The sequence below is a fragment of the Meriones unguiculatus genome, chromosome 8, assembly GCF_030254825.1.
Source record: "Meriones unguiculatus strain TT.TT164.6M chromosome 8, Bangor_MerUng_6.1, whole genome shotgun sequence".
In the NCBI taxonomy this organism is placed as follows: Eukaryota; Metazoa; Chordata; class Mammalia; order Rodentia; family Muridae; genus Meriones; species Meriones unguiculatus.
Window position 1 is genome coordinate 65,798,719 of NC_083356.1, and position 20,733 is coordinate 65,819,451.

General features: G+C 44.7%; 1 protein-coding gene across 8 annotated transcripts in view; it reads left to right on the plus strand.

Annotated features, from left to right (window-relative positions):
* Nucleotides 1–8,230, plus strand: part of Traf2 (TNF receptor associated factor 2) — a 29,172-nt gene extending 20,942 nt beyond the window's left edge. For all 8 annotated transcript variants that reach the window (XM_021651094.2, XM_060389592.1, XM_021651095.2 and 5 more), the window contains 4 exons: nucleotides 1,808–2,089; nucleotides 2,440–2,617; nucleotides 5,726–5,874; nucleotides 6,600–8,230. In XM_021651094.2, coding sequence (XP_021506769.1) covers nucleotides 1,808–2,089; nucleotides 2,440–2,617; nucleotides 5,726–5,874; nucleotides 6,600–6,818 — 828 coding nt within the window. In that variant the 3' untranslated portion in view covers nucleotides 6,819–8,230. The remainder of the gene's footprint in view (nucleotides 1–1,807; nucleotides 2,090–2,439; nucleotides 2,618–5,725; nucleotides 5,875–6,599) is intronic.
* Nucleotides 8,231–20,733: the final 12,503 nt, after the last annotated feature.

Sequence of the window (20,733 nt, forward strand, 5' to 3'; positions counted from 1 at the left end):
CTTGGCCATCTTTTGGTGTCCCCAAGTTTTGATTCCAAGTTGCCATGGTCCATCTCTCCCAAGACCTGTGCCCTCTGCCCTGGTCCCTGACCTGGCTGTCCTTGAGAATGCTTTTTCCCACCCTAATCCTTTGCTTTGCTATATTTCTGGAAACTCCCTCAGGCCTTCAGAGGCCCCTGTCAGTGTGTACCCCTTCTCCACTCATGCAGACCTGCCTCACCTCTTCATCTTCATCCTGTCACAGGCTATTTCTTTTTTTATTGTCCCTCTTTTTACAATGGGAGCCCTTTGACATCGTGTGCCTTCATGACACATGGACATGTGGTGGTCCACAGAGAACCTGTAGGGTCTGTGCATTAAGGGTAAGAGGAGGAGGTAAACTGAGGATATCGTATCTGGGGTCAGGGCACCTCTGTTCTCTTTGGTTGAGTGGTGGGGATATTTCAAAACGGTCTTCTAGTTTAGAAGCTACCAGGAAACTGAGCTGCTGCCACCTGGGTCCTAAGAACTGGGCATTCATGAGGAGCTCCAGTTAATCTCTGACATTGTCTGTAGTGACCTTGCTGACCCCTGCTGGGGAAGCCACTGAGCAGATAGCAAGTCTTTTTTGTGTGTGTTCATCTTAATTGCAGCTGAGGTGCAGATACGTCTGCTTACGCCTCCTGTTGTCCAGATGGCTGTGCCTCCATCTGGGAACACAGATGTCTTGAAGTTTTTTGTTTTGTTTTGTTTTTTTAACTTACATTTACAATAAACTAATTTATAGAATTAGTTTATTTTGTTATTTTAAATTTTTTATTACATTTATTTTGTGTTTGTGTATGTAAGCCATGGTATTCATGTGAAGCCAGAAGACAGCTTTCAGAGTTGGTTCTGTCCTTCCAACATATGGGACCCAGGCTTGGAGATAGCACATTTACATGCTAAACTATTTTTTCAGCCCTAGTTTTGTTTTAGGTTGGGTTTGGTTTTTAATTTTTGATGTTTTCTTTAGCTGGTCTTAAACTTAGTATGTAGCCCAGGCTGGCCTTGACTCATACAAATCCATCTGTTTCTGCCTTCTGAATGCTGGGATTAAAAGCATTTGCCATTGTACCATTTTATTTTTTTAATTAGCATACAGTGTAATGGTGTTATTGTAATTTTGGGATATATTTAGCATATTAAATTTTTTTTACAAAATGGATCTGGAGAGATGGCTCAGTGGTTTAAGACCACTGACTGAGGTCTTGAGTTCAATTCCCAGCAACCACATGGTGGCTCACAGCTATCTATAATGGAATCTGATTCCTCCTTCTGGTTTGCATGAAATACAGAGCACTCATATACATAAACTAAATAAACAAATCCTTTTTAAAAGCCTGCCACAATTTAAAAAAGATTTTTTTTACATAGATTTGAAAATGCACAGGTGGTGGGGCACACCTGTCATCCCAGAACTCAGGAAGCAGAGGCAGGCTGATTTCTGAGATTGGGGCCAGCCTGATCTACCAAGCGAGTTCTAGGAGTCTGGGCTACACAGAGAAACTCTGTCTCAAAACAAAAACCCAAGTTAGTTGTGTGTTACCTACTTTTTTGTTGTTGTGTAAAGACACCATGACCAAGGCAACTTATGCAAGAAAGATTATCTGGGACTTAATAGTTTCAGAAGGTTAGTGTCTGTGACCATCAAGATGGGCAGCAGGCAGGCATGGTGCTAGAGCAGTAGCTGGGAGCTCACATCTGGAGATAACAACCCATGGTGCTGCACTGTCCAGGCTGGGTCTGTACAAACGCCATGCCAAGAGCTACCTGTCTTGTACCACAGGTGGAAGCTGAGAATCTGCAGGCTCATGAGGTACAGCGGCTCCGGGAACACCTGGCCCTGCTGCTGAGTTCATTCCTGGAGTCCCAAGCCTTACAGGGAACCCAGAACCAAGTGGGGCCAGAGCTGCTGCAGCGGTGCCAGTCTTTGGAGCAGAAGATAGCCACCTTTGAGAACATTGTCTGCGTCCTGAACAGGGAGGTAGAGAGGGTAGCAGTGACTGCAGAGGCTTGTAGCCGGCAGCACCGGCTCGACCAGGACAAGATTGAGGCCCTGAGTAACAAGGTTTGTACCTAGCTGGGACAGTCCTGGACCTGGGTAGCCTGGACAGTCTTGAACCCCTTCTACACAAAATGGCTTGGGCTTTGGCCCATTTCTGATTCTCATGCTCTGAGAGACTCGGGCAAAGGGTTTGATGGGGTAGCAACTAAAATCTTTTTGGCCTAGAAGTGTAGAGCATCAGTCATGCAATATGCTAGGGCTGTGAAGCTCCTGGGCACATGTAGGCCCAGATTCTTCCATGTGGACTTGGAACATTTAGGACTAGCTTCTGCAGACAGAAAAGGCTAACAGTGTGGGAGGTGGGGGCTCAGGGCCCACAACATATGGCTGTCAGAGTTAAGTGGTTTCTGCAGGTGCAGCAGCTGGAGAGGAGCATTGGCCTCAAGGACCTGGCCATGGCTGACCTGGAACAGAAGGTCTCAGAGTTGGAGGCATCCACCTACGATGGGGTCTTCATCTGGAAGATCTCAGACTTCGCCAGGAAGCGCCAGGAAGCCGTAGCTGGCCGTATACCAGCTATCTTCTCCCCAGGTGCCGTTTGTGGTCTTCCCATCTGCTTCAGACACCTTAGGGAATGGCTCACTGGCTGGGGCAGGCACCAGGAGTGTCTGCATCTTTGTGAGAAGCACACTAGGCAACATGCCCTACTCAGTTGGGAGTTTATAGGCATGAGGGGCTATTGGGTGCTGGGTTAGATGTACAGATGGTGCCCCTGTCACCTACATATGAGCATCGTTGCTTCAGAGTGGATAATGGGAAATAGACCTTTGCAGGCAGGGCAATGGCTTCAGGCCTGATCAACTACCACCCAACTAGGTTGAGCTTTGCAAGCAGGGGCCTGTAAGGATATTCCTTACTCTCTTCTCATCTCTACCTACAGGGTCTCATGAGGGGCCTCGTGAGCTCCTCTGAAAGGTGCCGCTCGGAGCTAAAGGGGTGGGTGTATTAGTGTAGGGTACAGTTTGTTTCCCTCGTGCTACCTACTTTGCACTTCTCACTATGCCACTGTGGCCACCTTTCTGTCTACTTCAGAGCACCTCTGTTATATCCCTAGAGGTGCCCCCAGACAATGTGCTGGCCCAGGCTTTTATCTTTATCCTATGTTAGTCTCTTCTTCCTGCTTAGTAGCTTACTTCATAACTTAGTTGTTATCTGTGAGAATGTGGCCTGTACAGATTTTATCTTGGGGCTTACTGTACAAATCCGCCACTACTTTAAATGTTCTAGGATCAAGGCTGAGACCTTGAGACCCTGTTGTTACTAGATTTGCCTTGACACTGGTCCCTGCCCTTGCTTGGGAAGATTAAGCACTGCATCTCTATAGCATATTTTCACAGTGTCTCAGCAAGGTCTAGAAGTAAGCAAACCTAGAGACCCTGTCTTCTCCAGACAGAGGCTAGGAAAACAAGAGTCTTAGGTGAGCACGCATGGGACACTTACCTAATACTATTTCTAGGCTTGTGTAGTCTATGTTGGCAGTGTCTCCCCTTGCAGGTGATTTAGTAGGTGGTAACTGGTAGGGTATGCAAGCTCAGGTTAAGGCAGTGAGTATGATAAGGGTCCAACATTAGGAGCCCAAGTCCCTTGTAGCAGCTTCCTGGGGACATAGGCAGGCAAAAGCTTGTCTGTGTAAAAGATCTGTTTGAATAGTGTTGGTGATCCAGGTTGGTAGACATAGAGGCTACAAGGAACAGAGAAGGCATTTTCCTAGCACTGCATTTGGAGCTCTGCTACAGAGGTTCAGCGGAGCCCTTCTGCTGTCATCGAGAACATGGATATAGTCCTATTGCCATGGGCTGCGGGATGTCAGGAAAACTAGCAGGTAGGGCTTTTTGGGGGGGGGGAGCAGAACCAACTGAATACCATTGTTCAGATCTTCACCTAAAGGATATATTTATTTTGACTCACAGCTTTAGGTTCCAATCTAGGATTGATTAGCCTTTCTGCTCTGGACTTACGGCATCACATCATGGCAAGCAGCCTGTGGTATAGAGCTATTTGCTTCCCAGCTGGGAAGCAAAAGAAAGAGGGGTGAAATGAGTGCAAAGCCCACTGTCCTCTTGCAGAGCATGTCTCTTGCAGTGACTGAAACACTGCCTCTTAGGCCCCATTAGAAAGGTTCCACCATCTCCAGGCAACATCAGATGTTTAACAAATGGGCATGGGGTGGGACATTGCAGACCCACAGGTATAAGGGCTGTTAAGGATGGCGTATGTGGTTGATGAGGCAAGATCCACAGTAGGTCAGCTCTATGTGGAGACTAGTTGCTGGTATAAATCCTGTAGTCCAAATACCAAAAAGCTTGATGTCTGGGGCAGGGAGACCAGTTTAATTTTTCTGTTATTTTTGTTCTGATTCTCAGTTGATCAGATTCACCTAAACGAAGGGTGATCTTTCTCATGTGGTCCACCACTCATCTTCCAGTCTCTTAGAAACAGCCCTCACAGCACTCAGAGATAGTGCTTCAACAGCCGTCTGGGTACCCCTTGACCCAGTTGACCTGACACAAAAATTCGTCTTCACAACCAACTATTCACATGTTTCCTTTGCACGTTATAGTAGATTATGTGTCTTTTCTTACTTTTTGAGGCAGGGTTTCACACTGTAGCCCAAGGTAGCCTCAGATTCATTGTGTAGCCCAGGCTGAACTTGATCTTGGGTTGGGAAGCTTGTGTTACCAGGTCCAGTTCTTGTCCTATGTAGCCTTAACCATGTTCTGGCTCTTGTTTTCACCTATAAAGCAGTAGTTCGCAACCTTCCTAACACTGTGACCCTTTAATACAGTTCCTCATGTTGTAGTGACCCCCAACCATAAAATTGTTTTGTTACTACTTCATAACTGTAATTTTGCTACTGTTATGAGTCGTAATGTGATTATCTAATATGCAACCTACAAGTGGTCGTGACCCAGAGGGTAAGAACTGCTGTAGGCCTGAAGGGTTTTGATTCTGCTGATCTGAGTTTCTGTTCCTCAGATGCCTCTGCTGAGGTTGGCAGACTTGGGGTTCCTGTGGCTTGGTCTCCTTTCATAGCTTTGCTGAGGACACAAGCTACTGGGGGGTTGCCACCATAGTTTTGTATATTTGAGGTTATTGAAATTATCATTGTTCGTTATTACTTTAAAGGGGGGACACAGCAAAATGGCTCACTGTATTTCTAAGATTGGTCTCTGGAACCCACATTAAAAGTGGTAGGAGAGGGCAGGCAGTGGTGGCGCACACCTTTAAACTCAGCACTCGGAAGGCAGAGGCAGGCAAATATCTATGAGTTCGAGGCCAGTTTGGACTACAGAGGGAGTTCCAAAAGAACATAGAGAGCCCCTGTCCCAAAAACAAAACAAAAAGTTGGAAGGAGACAAATGGTCATGGCATGTATGTCCCTCCCAGAATATTGCACATGAGCACACACACTAATGACTTTGCTGAAGATGTAAGGTAAGAGGATTTGGAGTTAGGGGGCATCCTAAGCTGCATGGCAAGATTCTCTGCATGGAGGGGGGTTTCTTTTGAAAGGGAAACCTTTTCTTGTTATTTCCCAAAAGGTAAATGATTTTTTATGTTATTGTCTGTCTGAGGGTGGGCTGCAAAGGGAGAACTGTGTCCTGCCCTGTCCTCACTGGCCCCTTTCTATACCTCCAGCCTTCTACACAAGCAGATATGGCTACAAGATGTGTCTACGCGTCTACTTGAATGGTGATGGCACTGGGCGGGGAACTCATCTGTCTCTTTTCTTCGTGGTGATGAAAGGCCCCAATGATGCTCTCTTGCGGTGGCCTTTTAATCAAAAGGTATAAGAGGAACCCCAAGATTCTAGGTGCATCTGTGGGTGAGGTTGAGTACAGTTTCCAAGTGGCTAGGTTGTCCAAGACAAATGTGTGTACCCAGGCATATTGAGCTGTGGTGTTCCAGTGACTTCTCAGTGCTGGTTGTGACACATGACTGCCTTCATGACCCACAAATGTTTGAAGTGTCCTGGGGAAGTATGCTTTAGGGGAAGACTGAAGCCACAGAGCCCCTCTGTCAGTGTGTGACTATTTAAAACCAGGGTCTTCCTTAATTAAGGAATTGAAACTCCAGAGACCAGACTAAACTGAGCATGGTCTCTTTTCTTCACCACTCAGAGCCCAGCTCTCTCCACAAAAGCCAGTGCAGGAAGCAAAGCAGTGGTGAGGTCTAGCAGGCCCAGAGATGCTGGCCAGTTGATGGCCAACAGTCAGACCCCCATTCTTGTTGTGAAGTACTTTTCTTCCAGGGCAAGCTTCAGGATCTCAGCAAGAAAACATCTGTAGATGAGTACTAGAGAAGCTCAGTGCTAATGGCTAGTACTGAGCTTTAGCCTCAGTTTCCAGGCACTATGAGCATGCAGTACCAGCGTGGCATTTGCTATTCCTGGATGAGAAGCTGAGAAAACTGTAGCCAGTATATTTAGGCATACTGCTGTGGGAAGGTAGGACAGGATTAATATAGGGTTTCCAGGTGGCACATGTTCTCTCTCTGGATTGATTTCTCTCAGGTGACATTGATGCTGCTGGACCAGAATAACCGGGAGCATGTGATCGACGCATTCAGGCCTGATGTTACCTCATCCTCCTTTCAGAGGCCTGTCAGTGATATGAATATCGCCAGTGGATGTCCCCTCTTCTGTCCTGTGTCCAAAATGGAGGCCAAGAATTCCTACGTGCGGGATGATGCTATCTTCATCAAAGCTATTGTGGACCTAACAGGACTCTAGCCACCCCAACTAGGGATAGCAGCTCAGTGAGGAGCTGCCACACTGGACCAGGGCCCTGCCACACAAGCGTGGACAGGCTTGGTGAAATTGCTGAGGAGGGCCTCAGGCTAAAGCCAGTCACCATCACACAGAAAGGCAGAAAGGAGCCTCCAGGTGGTCCTCAATTGGTAGACTGAGTGGAGGGTTCATTCAGCTCAGGGTCCTGGTGAGACCAGCTGGGATCTTCTCAGCTTTCCAGTAGAAAAGCTCTTGTCTCTTCTGTCTGGGGAAGGGAGAGGTCCTTGGGTGGGGTACTCAGAAAGGGCCTCTCAGAGCTGCAGAGCTGTACCAGCAGCAAGAGTGTGATTGGCCTTACTCACTCTGGCTTGTGGAAAAGAGGTAGGGACTGCACAGGAGAAGGGCATCCACCTGCAGAGTATAACCCAGGAGAGAATCACTCTGAGACATAGGCACTCACTGGAGAAGGGCCTGCCTGGACTGCATAGCCCTACCCAGTGGCCTGTATTGAGAAGTGATTAAACTATTGAGATGTCTGTGATGAGTGGTGTTCATGTGCTCCAGTTTGCCTGCTGTATCCAGTCTTGGCAGTGATGACCCTCTGGGGCTTTCTGCCTTACTTACATTACCTGTCTCTGTTCCTTATATCCTTCAAGCCCAATGACCATTCCATTGTAGATCTGCCTGAGTAGAGATGAAGGGCTGACCCTTGGCCTGGCCTGTGTGCAGGATTTTTGTCTCAGGGTCCTGGTCTGGTTTGCTTTTCGGACTGGTTGGGGTGGAGAGACTGTGGCCTGGGTATGGGGCATGTTTATTAGAGTCAGAAGGAATATCCAGTGGGCAGAGCATCACAGTGGACCCATCCATGCCCAGTTCTGTTAGCATGCTATGATTGACAAGGAGACATTGCCCTCTAACCTCGTCATGTTCCTTGTGGACTGTTCTGTTCCTGTTGTGTCTGAATTTTCACACTGTATATGTTGTTGTGAAGCAGCCTAGAGTGGCATCATGGCAGAAAACTGACTTCACTCTGACTGCCTTGTGACTTGCTGATGGAGGAAGCATCTTGTTTCTTTCCCCTGAGTTCTGTACTGTGAGTTCTTAAGCTGGAACAGGTCTAGGCCTACCTGTCTCCTGTGGACTCAAGAGGAGAGTTAGGGTTATATAGTTATCCCTTACACATTTTGTCCCTACACTGCAGTGGGGTGCATCTGGGCCTTACAGCATGTGGGCAGGATTCACGGCCTCCTCCAGCATTTCACATGGGCTCTGGAATAACTTGCACATCTGAGGACTATAGACATTTTTACCAGGATTATTGCTCCGGGATGTCTCCATGGAATTGCCCATTTCTGTTCATTTTTCTACTTAGTTTCTTCCTGCTTCATAAAAGTTTCTGGTCTTTCCAACACTGATTCTTGGTTGTGTCTGAACTTTCTTCATGTGGAAAAATTCAAAGCCAGCTGGGTGGTAGTTGTGCACACCTCTAATCCCAGCACTCTGGGAGGCAGAGGCAGACAGATCTCTAAATTTGAGGACAGCCTGAGCAACACAAAGAAACCCTGTCTGGGAAAGAAAAAAAGAAGAAGAAGAAGAAAGAAAAGAAAAAAGTTCAAAGCCAAGATATGATCAGTTAAACAATGATTTTAAAGTTTTGTTTCTAACAGTGGGTTTCTATGTTTGGCATTTCATACTTTTTCTTTTTCTTCAAAATGTGTTTTTTTTCAAAATGTGTTTTAAAAGTAGAATTAGTAAATTCAGGTTGAAGTTGATTTTTTGTTTTGTTTTGTTTTGACATTTTGTTTGTTTCTGTTTTTGTTTTGTTTTGTTTTTTTGAGGCAGGGTTTCTCTGTGTAGTCCTAACTGTTCTGGAACTGACCAGGTAGACCAGACTGGCCTTAACAGACGTCTGCCTACTTCTGCCTCCCAAGTTCTGGGATTAAAGGCATACACCCACTTGCCCAGCTGGTAATTTTTTTTAAAGCAGAGTTTCAGTCTCAGCAGGCCTCAAACTCTCCAACTAGCAAAGGATGACTTTGAACTTTCCTGCCTCTCTTTCCTAAGTGCTGTGATTACAAGTGTAACCACATAAGCCACTGTGACTGGCTTCTGAGGGTTGACCTCCAGACCTCTCTACATTCCAACTAAGCTGTGTTGCCAGCCCCAAGTTGGTCGTTGTTACATTGAAGTCGTTTTCTTACCTTTAAAAGGGAATGGAAGCTGGGTGCAGGAGTGCACACCTGAATCCCAGCACTCGGGGAGGCAGAGGCAGAAGGATCTCTGGGAGTTGAGGCTAGCCTGGTATACAAATCGAGTTCCAGGACAGACAGGGCTACACACAGAGAATCCCTGTCTTGGGGAGGAGGGGAAATGTGGGGGCTGGAGGTGTAGTACAGTGGTAGAACACACTTGTCATTCTAAAGGCTCTGAGTTCCAGCCCTACTGTGTGTGCATCCAACACACACAGGAGATAGAACTGTGGAATAGGAAGAATAAAAAGGTATCCACAGAGGTCTGGGCATAGCAGCACACACCCTTAGTCCCAGTGCCCAAGAGGCAGAGGCTGGTTGGATCTCTTAAGAGTTCAAGGTCAGCCAGTGCTACACAATGAGAGCCTGTTTTGAGAAACCAAAACGAAAAGAACAGTATGCATAGGGCAAGAGTGGTGACAGAATCTGAACCTGTATGGGTTGGAGGAGTGCTAACAGCAGAAGGGTGGAGGCCACTCAGCTCTCCACCTATGGTGGGGAAGCACACAGCTCACAGAGCTGAGCTGCTCAGACTGCTGAGCAGCTGCCTTGTAAGTCAGTGTTTGCATCTAGTGAGACTGATGTGTTATCTCCTTCCTTGATGCCACGAGGGAATTAAGCTGCAAGGAGGAGGAGAGGCCTGACATACCAGCTCTCTGGAGACAGGTGAGCAGGCACATCGCCTCAGGGCGGTGGCCGATACACATACACCTCATGAGTCCTCATTCTAAAGAATCATTGCCCTCTGACTACACCACCACCTCCTGCCAGCACATGTGTTCAGGATAGCAATAGAGGCTTTTTAACGTGATGTTGTCAAGGTTCATCCATGCTATAGCATCTTTAAAAAAAAAAATTCTAGACAGGGCTTCTCTGTGTAGCCCTGGCTGTCCTGGAATGAACTCTGTAGACCAGACTGGCCTTGAACTCATAGAGATCCACCTGCCTCTGCCTCTCAAGTGCTAAGGGCATGAGCCACAACTGCCCTGCTGTTACTATTTTTTAATGTGTGTGCTCCATGTGACGTTCTGAAGTTGATGTGGAGAGTCTTCAGTCTATTGAGACAGGGCTCTGAGAACTCCATCTCTCCTTTCTCAGTTCTGGGATTGCAGGCAGACCACCATACTAATCTGACCTGTAGATGGGCACTGGAGATCAAAGCTCTGGTCTACATGCTTATGCATCAAGGGCTCTAGCCACTGAGCCATCTCCCCAGCCCCTTAGAAAATCTGATATCTAGATAATGTTTTCTGGGCACCAAACACATTTATTTATTGACATATCAGACATTTGAGCTGTTTCTACTGCCTGCCTGCTATGAAATGATGCTTGGAATGTTTACTTCCATATTTGTGTAAACACAGTTTCTCATTTCTTACAAGTCTAGTAAATCTACTAGACTTTCTAAAAAGCGATGGGTTGTATCACTTTTTAGAAACTATCAAACATCCTGTTGTAGTATAAAATTTCTAGCCTCAGTACTAAGATAGAAGGATTGAAAGTTCTAGGCCAGCATTGGCTACATTTAAAACCCTGCCTTAAACAAGCAAGCAAACAAAAAATTCAGAAAAATGAAAAGAAGAAAGTGCTAAGCTCTTCTTAATGGCTTATACCATTGCATAATCTGCCAAAGAACTGTTTTTAACCTTTGTTTCTGAGACAGGATCACTCTGGGTAGCTTGTCTTAGAACTCATTGTGTAAAACAGGTTGGCTTCTGCCTCCTACGTACACCACCCAGCTTTAAAAATGTGTGTGTGTGTGTATATAATGTGTATATAACAACACCCAGCTTTAAAAATGTGTGTGTGTGTATATAATGTGTATGTATATATGTGTGTGTGTATATGTATGTATATATATATATAGCAAGAGTGGTGACAGAATATATATATATATATATATATATATATATATATATATATATTGGTTTTTATTTCAGGTGTATGTGTTAGTACATGCATGTATGTATGCATGTGTGTATGTGTGCATGCCTGGTGCCCAAAGAAGCCAGAATAGGCTCTCAGATCCCCTGGAACTGTAGTTACAAGTGATTGTGAACCACCAAGTGGTTGCTGAGAATTGAGCCTGTGTCCTTTAAAAGACCAGCACATGCTCTTAACTGCTCTTTTTCTAGCCTCTTTTGTGTGTGTGTGTGTACACATTTGTATGCAGGTATCTGGATCAGTCAGAAGACGGTGTGGGATTCCTGGAACATAGAGTTAAAGACAGCAATGAGCCACCTGACATGGGTGCTGGGAACCAGATTCTGCCCACTGCAAGAGTGGCTAGTGCTCTTAACCTCTGAGCTCTCTCTCTTCCAGCCCCAGGGGAAATGATTTGTGCCCTTTTTGTCTTCCTGTGTTACCCAGAATTTTAGTTACATTATATATTTTTGTAACAATAATTTTATATATTCAAAGTGCAAACACTTTAAGAACAGCCCCTGCCCTCGTTTTCTTTCTTTGCTGCTTGCCCCTGCTCCTCTTTTTGTAGCCACGGTTCTCCTGAAACTGTAGATCAGACCAGGATGACCTCAGACTTGCAGAGATCCTCCTGAATGCGGAGATTACAGGCATGTGGCTTACTTCCTTTCACTGTTTGTTTTTCATGGTTTTTTTTTTCCTTTTTAAATTATGTATAGAGATCATCATCAAGTGTTTTTCAGCACTTCAAGTCACCTGGATGAAACATCACTACTTGGTCTGTCGTTCTTTACAGCTAAAATATTAAATAGATTCTTTAAACATCACATAATAAAATCAGATTTTCTTCTTGCTGAAGTTATGAGAATATTAAAGAATGGGAAGTTCTGTGTAAGCTCATGGTAAACATGATGTGGAGGAGTGTCTCCATCAACCCAGTGGTGGCTGCTCACTCACCACTGCCAGTATCTCAGTTTGTCCTCCCTCTGTCTTAAGGTTACTCTGTGACGAAACACCATGACCAAAGAAACCTGGTCTGAGATTTTTCAGTTTACACTTCCAAGTCACTGTCAGAGGAAATCAGGGGAGAAACCTGGAGGCAGGAGCTGATGCAGAGGCCATGGAGGGGTGCTGCTAACTGGCTTGTTCAGCCTGCTTTCTTTTAGGTTTTGGTTTGTTCGTTTGGGTTTCCCTGTGTAGTCCTGGCAGTCCTGGAACTCTTTTGTAGACCAGATTTGGCCTTAAACTTAGATTCACCTGCCTCTGCCTATGTGGTGCTGGGATTAAAAGTGGTTTTTTTTGTTTTGTTTTGTTTTGTTTTTTTGTTTTAATAGAACCCAGAACCACCAGCCCAGGGAAAGCACCACCCACAATAGGCTGGACCCACTCTTAGTCACAAAATGCCCCATAGGTTTGCCTATAGCCTAATCTTATTTAAGGTTCCCTCTTCTCAGATGATTTTAGCTTGTGTCATGTTGACAAAACTATTCTGCATACTCAGGTTTATCGTTTTAGAGAGCATTGTATATCTTAGCACTTGAGAAGCAGAGACAGGTGGATTTCTGTGAATTTAAGTCCAGCCTACTTTGCATAGCAAGTGCAGGCCAGCTAGGGCTATATAATGAGGCTTAAAAGAAAAAAAAAATGGCTAGTGTATTTCCTTTTACAGGATAGTGTCCCACTGTGTAAATGAGCCAGTTTGCTCACCTGTGTAATCTTGCTTGAGTAGTTTTCAGGTTTTTTTGCATTTGTGACTACAACTGCTGCAAAAATCTGTTCTGGGGTTGTCATGCTGCCTTTCTCAAAGGTTTACTCTGAGAGAGGAGCTACCAGGTCATGTGTTAAACCATATATGGGTTTTGGTTTTGAGATGAGGTCTTATGTTGTGCTTTCACCTCCCCACGTGCCAGGATTACAGGCTCCACAGCAGGTCTATGCAGTGTTGGGATTCTGTAGGTCTATCTGTCTGTCTGTTTTGAGGGCAGAGTCTCGCTATGTGACCCTGGCTGTCTTGGAACTCACTCTGTAGACCAGGCTGGCCTTATGCTCACAGAGCTCTGCCTGCCTCTGCTCTATCTGCACCTGTCCCAAGTGCTGGCATTAAAGACACGTGTCACCACACCTGGGTTTCTAACTAAGGACTTGGCTTGTGAGGTGACCACTCTACTAACTGAGGTACATCTCCAGGCTCTAAAAATGTTTTTGTTGAAGAGTTCTGCTATACAGCCCATGCTGGTCTCATAGTCCTGCCTTAGCCTCCCTAGTGCTGGGATTACAGATTACTATGCTGCACAGAAAATGCATTTCATTTCATTCTTTTGCTTATTTACTGAGCTAGGCCTCACTATGTTGCCCAGTCTGGTCTCAAACTCAATGGATCCTGTCCCTCCGCCTCCAGAGTAGCTGGGGCTATAGGTTATGCCACCATCCCCTGTTGCAGAAAATAAAAAGGCTATAAATGTTTACTATTAATAGCCTATAATTATTACTCACTACTGTATCAATAAAGGACACAGACAGCTGTTGTGTTTTTAATATTTCTTAAACCTGGGGCTGGGCAAGTATAAACCCCTTAAGCTACCTTGTTACTTCCCACTCCTATATCCCATACCATTTGCTTTAATCACTCCTATATGGGCTACTTCCCATCCATAATACCATAAATACTTGCTTATGCTTTTTATCTTGGCTGCTTCTCTCCAACTCCACAGATCCTCAGAGTACATGTCTCCTGGCCACATGGTTCTCTCCATGCTAATCCATAGCCGTCCCACTTCTTTCTCCTCTAGTAACTGTTTCTTCACCTCCTGTGATCCTTCTGTCCTCCAAGCCCTTGAACCTTGGCCACATTGTCTTTCCCAGGTTTAGCCAATCAGGGATAATTTTGGAGGCGAGGTTACACAGCATTACTTGGGGCATGTGATAGTCTACTTGTAAAAGGCAGCAAGCAGACCTCAGGAAGCAAAGTAGTTAATCAAATACAAAGCACCAGACCATGCTGGAGCAATCCCTGGGTTGGTGAATTTATTTTCAATCTGGCTGTGTCCCCAATAAAACACAACTGCAAGCTGCATTCTTGTTACTCCACATCCCCAAGAGCACTTGGCCTCATAGTGTGTTTTCATTACAGTCAGTAACCAACATGTAGTCATATCTTGCCATGGTTTAAATTTGTATTTTCTAATTCATGTGCTTTACCTAGTTTTTAATGATTTATTTCTTTTTATTTTATGTACATTAATGCTTTCCCTGTGAGCATGTCTGTGTAAGGGTATTGGATTCTCTGGAGCTGGAGCCACAGACAGCTGTAACACCATGTGGGTTCTGGGAACTGACCTAGACCCCCTGGAAGAACAGCCAGTGCTCCCTACTGTTGAGCCATCTTCCTTGCCCCTATTTTACCTATTTTTAAGTTGTATGGTTTTTTTGTTTGTTTGTTTTTTTGTTTTTTTTTTTTTTTTGGTATTGTGTTTGAGACTTTTGTTCTGGGTGCAAGTCTTGTTGAATACATATTAAAAGTTCAAATAAATACAAATACATTTATTTGAACTTTTTTTAGATTTATCTTTTCATCTTCTTATGTCTGTTCTGTAGGGAAATCCTTTCGTTTTGGTAAGATATGTTTATCACTGCTCCGGGTGGGTTATGCTTTCAGTGTCTTGTCTCGTGTGTGTTTGTGTGTGTGTGTACACACAAGCATGGCACGTGTACTTGTTGTGGAGGTACACTTAGATATCACTCTTTCGGCACCTGTCACCTCATTTTTAGGCAGAGTCTTTCACTGGCCCGCTGGTTGGCCAATAAGCACTAGGACTCACCTGTCTGCATCCCCAGTGGTGGAATTACAAGCACATGCTGCCATTCCCAGCTTGTTTTGTTTTTCAAGACAGGGCTTTTCTGTGTAGGCCTGGACATCCTAGGACTCACTCTGTAGACCAGGCTGGCCTCAAACTCAGAGAGATCCACCCGCCTCTGCCTTCTGAGTGCTAGGATTAAAGGTGTGCACCACCACTGCAGCCCAGGTCACTCCTAGCTTTTATGTGTGTGAATAACTTCTGGAGATTGATTTCATGTCTTTATTCTTGCCTTATAATGAAACTATCTCCCTGATCCTCTCAGAATTCCTTACCAGCATCAGATCATGACACCTTTCTAGTGTGACTTCTAGACATTCTGCTGTTTCTGATGTGACAGTCAAATATGTTGTCTCATATTTTTTTGCATAAGGTATAGGTTTTGGGTTAATTCTTGCACATGGCAGTTGCTTACTTAGTCTGTGTTGGGACAGTGCTTGCAGCTCAGCCTTGTGTAGAGTGTAGTTTCTCTAGCCCTGGGTTGGCTTTTGGAGAAAGATTAGCCTTTCCCAAGGAACTATTGTTTACTTGTCACATCTGTGTGACCTGTGTGCCTTCTCAGCACTACTGTTTTGGTCGCCTTGTTTATAGCAAATACTAACTCAGATGGTGTAGTTTGTTCTCTCCAGCTTTATTCTCCGTTTTCAAAATTGAACTATTTTTGTTCTTTGGGCAATACATATACATTTTAGAATTAGCTTCTCTGTAGTTATAACATCTGGTGGGATTTGACTGCCTGTGTGTTGAGTCTGTTGGTATGTGAAGCTGACCCCTCTATGGAGTATTAGTCCCTGCGCTCACACCATGTGCCCAGTGATGCTCACTTAGTGGTCCTCATGCTTAGGCTTGTGCTTATGTAATGGAGGTTTTTCATATAAATCACCATGTCACCTATGAGAAGAAACAATTTTGGTTTTTCTTTTTAATTTGTCACTTTTATTTCCTTTGCTCACCCTGTTCCACCAAGTCAGGCTTCAGTATGATAATGGAGTAGGCATGGTGAGAGTGGCTATCCTTGCCATGCCCTAGCCTTCCCTGTTGACTGTGACATCACTGGAGGTGTTGGGGCCTTTCATAGTGAGCAAATCCCTAGTGATTTGTTATAGTTTTGTTTGTTTGTTTGTTGCTTTTTGTGACACACCCCTATATATTTTCTTGGTCTCTTTGTATGGTGGTGGCTTATAGTTGATCTACAGATGTTGAACCAGTTTTGCATTTCTGGAATGTGTCCCATTTGTCTATGGTATGCTATTTTTATATTTTGCTGGATTAGATCTGGTAGCATTTGATTGAGGAATTTTGTATCTGTACTTGTGAAATGTACACCTCACAGTTTCAGTTACCCTTCTTTAACTGAGATCCAAAAATAAATGGAAAAATTTCCCAGAAATAAGCAATTCAAAAGTTTTAAATTGTGTGGTATTTTTAGTGGCAGGTGAAACCTCACACCATCCTGGTGTTAGCTTAGTGCCTATGGCATCTGAGTTGCCAATCATCCCTTCTGGCATGTCCACTGTTTCCTATTCATTCAGTCACTTAACGATCTCAGGCACTAGGTGGATGCAGACTGTAGGCCTTCCATCTCTGTAACCCTTGCTTTACCTAGTGAGTGCCTGAGCATAAGCAGAGGAATGCCAGAAATTCAAGGCTGCCAAAGAGGAGCTGGAAGTGCAGTGTCTTTCATATTTATCTGTTTATTGTATATTATATGGACTTTTTAAAAATGTGTTTGTAGGTACATGTGGTATACATGTATGTGAAAACCAGAAGTTGAAATCAGGTGTCTTCTATCTGTGTCTTTAGTTTCTGGAGTGGAGAAGACAGATGCTGGGAATTTATCTTCTGTTTGGTGCAAGTCACAGTTACGGGGTCAAGGGAAGCTCTGTGGGATGGGAGTGAAGGGGTAGGGAGGCAAACAACAACCTAGCACCACAGAGCTCTGCACTGGTGATTCTGTGAGTCAGGATGGAGCCTGATGTTGGCTGGCTGGCTGGCTATCTTCTCATAGTTTCAGGAGCCAGGCCAACCATGACCATGCTGCTGGAGGCTGGGAATGGGGTGGGATGGCAGATCTGGCAACTGATCAGAGGACTCAAACATGGCAGCCATGAATGGGAGAGTGGAGTTTATAAAGATGGAGAGTGACCAGGATCAGCCTTGGGAAAACCAGAGTGGTGGGGCACTGTGTCCCTTGAGTAATTGTCACTTTTCCAGGAGCTGTTGCTGCACACACCAAGGACCCAGGTCAGGTGGCACCTATAGTAGTCAGGGGTGGCCACAAATGAGCTACTAGAAAGGAAGGCTGTCATGCTTCAGGGCCAGGGACTTAGGCTGTGGAGTCATCTTCTAGGGAGTCAGCAGGAGGCCACTTCTCTACAGACATGCACACAGATACCTTTGGTTGGTTGGTTTATTTTTTGAGACAGGGTCTCATCCTGTAAATTGACTGGCCTGGAATTTGCTATATAGACCAGACTGGTCTTGAACTCACAGAGATCTGCTTGCATCTGCCTCTTAACTGCTGGACTTAAAGGTGTGCCATCACTGTACTAGATACAGATACCTTGCTTTGTTTTGTTACAGGGTTTTTGTATTTGGCCTTGGCTGTCTTGGAACTCACAGAGTGTATAAGACAAGTTGGCCTTAAACTCAGAAATCTGTCTGCCTTTGCCTCGAGTGATGGGACTAAAGGTGTACAACACCAAGCCGAAGTGGTTTTTTTGGTTTTTGTTTGTTCGGTTTTGGTTTTTTTGTTTGTTTGTTTGTTTGTTTGTTTTTTGCTGTTTTTGTTTTGTTTTGTTTTAAACAGTCTCACTATGTAGCCCTGGCTAGCCACAGATGCCTTTTAAAAATTGCTTTTAATGTGTATTTGGTGTGTATGCATGGAAGTAGCTTTGGAACTGGGTAATGGATGGATCCGGGAGGGTTAGAGGAACTGGCTAGAAAATGCCTTGATTTCCATCCATGGGTTATTAGGGATTAGGGAGGGTACAGAAGACAGCCCTAGAAATGTGCTTTTGATGTCTGACTTCTGGCCATGGTGTTCATTTCGCAGCATGCAGCAGCTGAGCTATAGTGACCCCAGCTGGCTGTCACAGCATGCTGCAGACAGTAAAGTGTCCTGGATGTTACAGGGGCAAAAGCAGTGCAGATTGGCCGCTGACACAATACCTAGTAGAATCTTGGAAGCGGGGCTTCCAGGTGCAGCTCCTGCCGGGGAGAACTGAAGCCAAGAGACCCGCTGTGAGCTGCTGAGGCTGACTCCTCCAATGCCCCGCCAGCCAGCAGTACCAAATTTTTCTGTCTCATCCAGATTCATATGTTGAAATGCCTCCAATTAAGCAGTAATTGGAGGAGACTGGATCATGAAAATAGAATCTTTGTGGGCCTGGTAAAGTGCACCTACCCTTCCACCATGTGAGGTCTGTCAGAGGAAACAGCTCTCACCAGGCACCGAGTCTACAACACTGGTCTTATACTTGCAGACTCTAGAACTGTGAGAGATAAACTATGTTGCCTATGAGCAACTCAGGCTGTGGTATTTTCTTAAAAAAAAAAAATGGGGTAGACTAAGACATAGGACTACTTGGTCTTAAATAAAAAGCTTACAAGTTTGATATTTGCTTGGTGACACAGGCTGTGATCTGACGTGGTAGATTTTTTTCCTGGGCACTGTAGAAGGGGATGTCTTGTGGGTGGGCAGGATATTCGGCACAGTACTGTCCCATTCAGTTAGTTCATTGTAAGAAGCTAAATTCTACACCCTACACTACCCCCAGAGAATGGAAAATAGGGTCCTTAGAATGGAAATCAAAGTCATCAAAGTAGTTCCTAATGCACCCATGACCCAATGTCTTTGTGTTTCTAATATATAAATATATTAATTTATTAATACTATAATAACTTTATTAATAAATTGTATAGTAAAGCTTTTAACATAGACACACATAGCAATGTGACAGGATATAGGAAAAAGACACCTGAGGACAGAAAACAGGAGTACTGCTGCCACAAACCAAGATTGGTTCCAGGATCCAAGAAAGGCAAGGACAACCCTCTTGGCCCTGTTGACCTCCAAAGCCAAGAGTCCTATTATTTATTGCCCTGGGGGTGTTCTTTGCAGCAGATGGGTGTCACTAGGATGCCTCACAGCCCTGGGCTGCTTTAGTTTTCCCTCCCTCTGAGGCACTTGCTAAAGGCCCCTCCATGGAGCATGTTCCCAGCAACACTGCTTCTCCCGTATGCTGACTTTGATGGCACTGAGATGGTAGCTCTGACCTGGGTTCTGGGGTACAGAACCTAGCTGTGCTGGCAGACTTTTGGAAGGCACACAGGCTTGCTATCAGGCCTTGCAGCAGAGGTGGATCATAGTTTTTATTCAGACTTCATTTTGATCTGTGTGTGGTGGTATATACCTACCATCCCATCTCTTGGGCCGCAGCAAAAGAACCTCAAGTTTGAGGCTAGCCTGGGCTACACAGTGATGCCCTGTTACAAAATTACAAAAAAGTTATAAAATTACAAAAACTAAAAATTATTTTTTTTATATTATTTTTTATATTCTTGGATTTTATGTTCCACTGGTTCTCTGGGTTTTTTGTTTTTTTTTTTTTTTTTACATATACTGGAATGATTATTTGAACATTTTAGTGTTTTGCTTTAGTTTTTTATAATTTTAACTTTATCTCTTTGTATATTAGTTTTAGTATTCTAAAGGTGATTTAAGAAAATACACTTTAGGACTAGAGAGATGGCTCAGAGGTTAAGAGCACTGGCTGCTCTTCCAGAGGTCCTGAGTTCAATTCCCAGCACCCACATGGTGGTTCACAACCATCTATAATGAGATCTGGTGCCCTCTTCTGACGTGCAGGTGCACATGCAGACAGAACATTGTGTGCATAATAAATAAATCTAAAAAAAAAAATAAACTTTAGGGCCAGTGAGAAGGCTCATGAGGTAAAGGTGCTTGCTGCCAAGACTGATGGCCTGAGTCTGATCCTCAAAACCTATATGGTGAAAGAGAACCAACTCCTGCAAGTTGTCTTTTGGCCCCCAAAGTGCTGTCAGGTAACCCCAAAACTTTAAGAAAAAATAAATAAGTTCTATTAAGTTCTATGTGGTCTGCTTGGAGTTATTAAACTTTAATTGAAATGTAGAACTTCCATGATGTGTTCCATTACACCTGTACTTCATTCACCTCCACCAGCAGATGTTAGAATTTTTTTACATCTCTGAGCTTTCCTCTCAGGCCTCCCATTTGGCCATTTAGCCACATACATGGAGTTCTAGTCACCTAGATGCCCTGCCCTTCCTAGACTGAACCACAGTAGAGTTCATACAGCAAGAGGACAGAGGGGGAAACTGTAGCTGCAAGACAATGCAGCAGTCTCCTACCATCACCAGACTGCCCAAAAGAGACAGCACAAATGCAGGGTACTTCCATGCAGTTCACTTGACATCAGTGCTTAGGGCTGTTCTTTGGGCCCTGGTGCTCAATCCAGACTCCAGCTGCAAGAAGTCAGGCCCTGAATGCCAAGGGTTGGTGTGCAGAGTGAACACTGGCTGCTAATGGACTGCCTCCTGCCCTGCACATCTCCAGGTTTTCAATTGCTGTAGCCAGATCTGTGACACTGGAGCCCCAAGCGCCTCTCTGTCTAATCCAGAACCAGACCATCTCCCCAGAAGTCCTTGCTGGGTTGCTTTTCACAGTGATGTGTGCAATATGCCAACGTAAACACTAAATCTCTCACCACAGCTGCTGGAGGTGTGGTCTGAGTATCTCTTTAAGTTTTCATTCTATTTTTATTTTGTACATATGGGGCCATACACACAAAGGCAGGCCTTTCAGTATGTGGGCCCTGAGGAGCAAAGTCAGATGACTTGGTGGCAGGC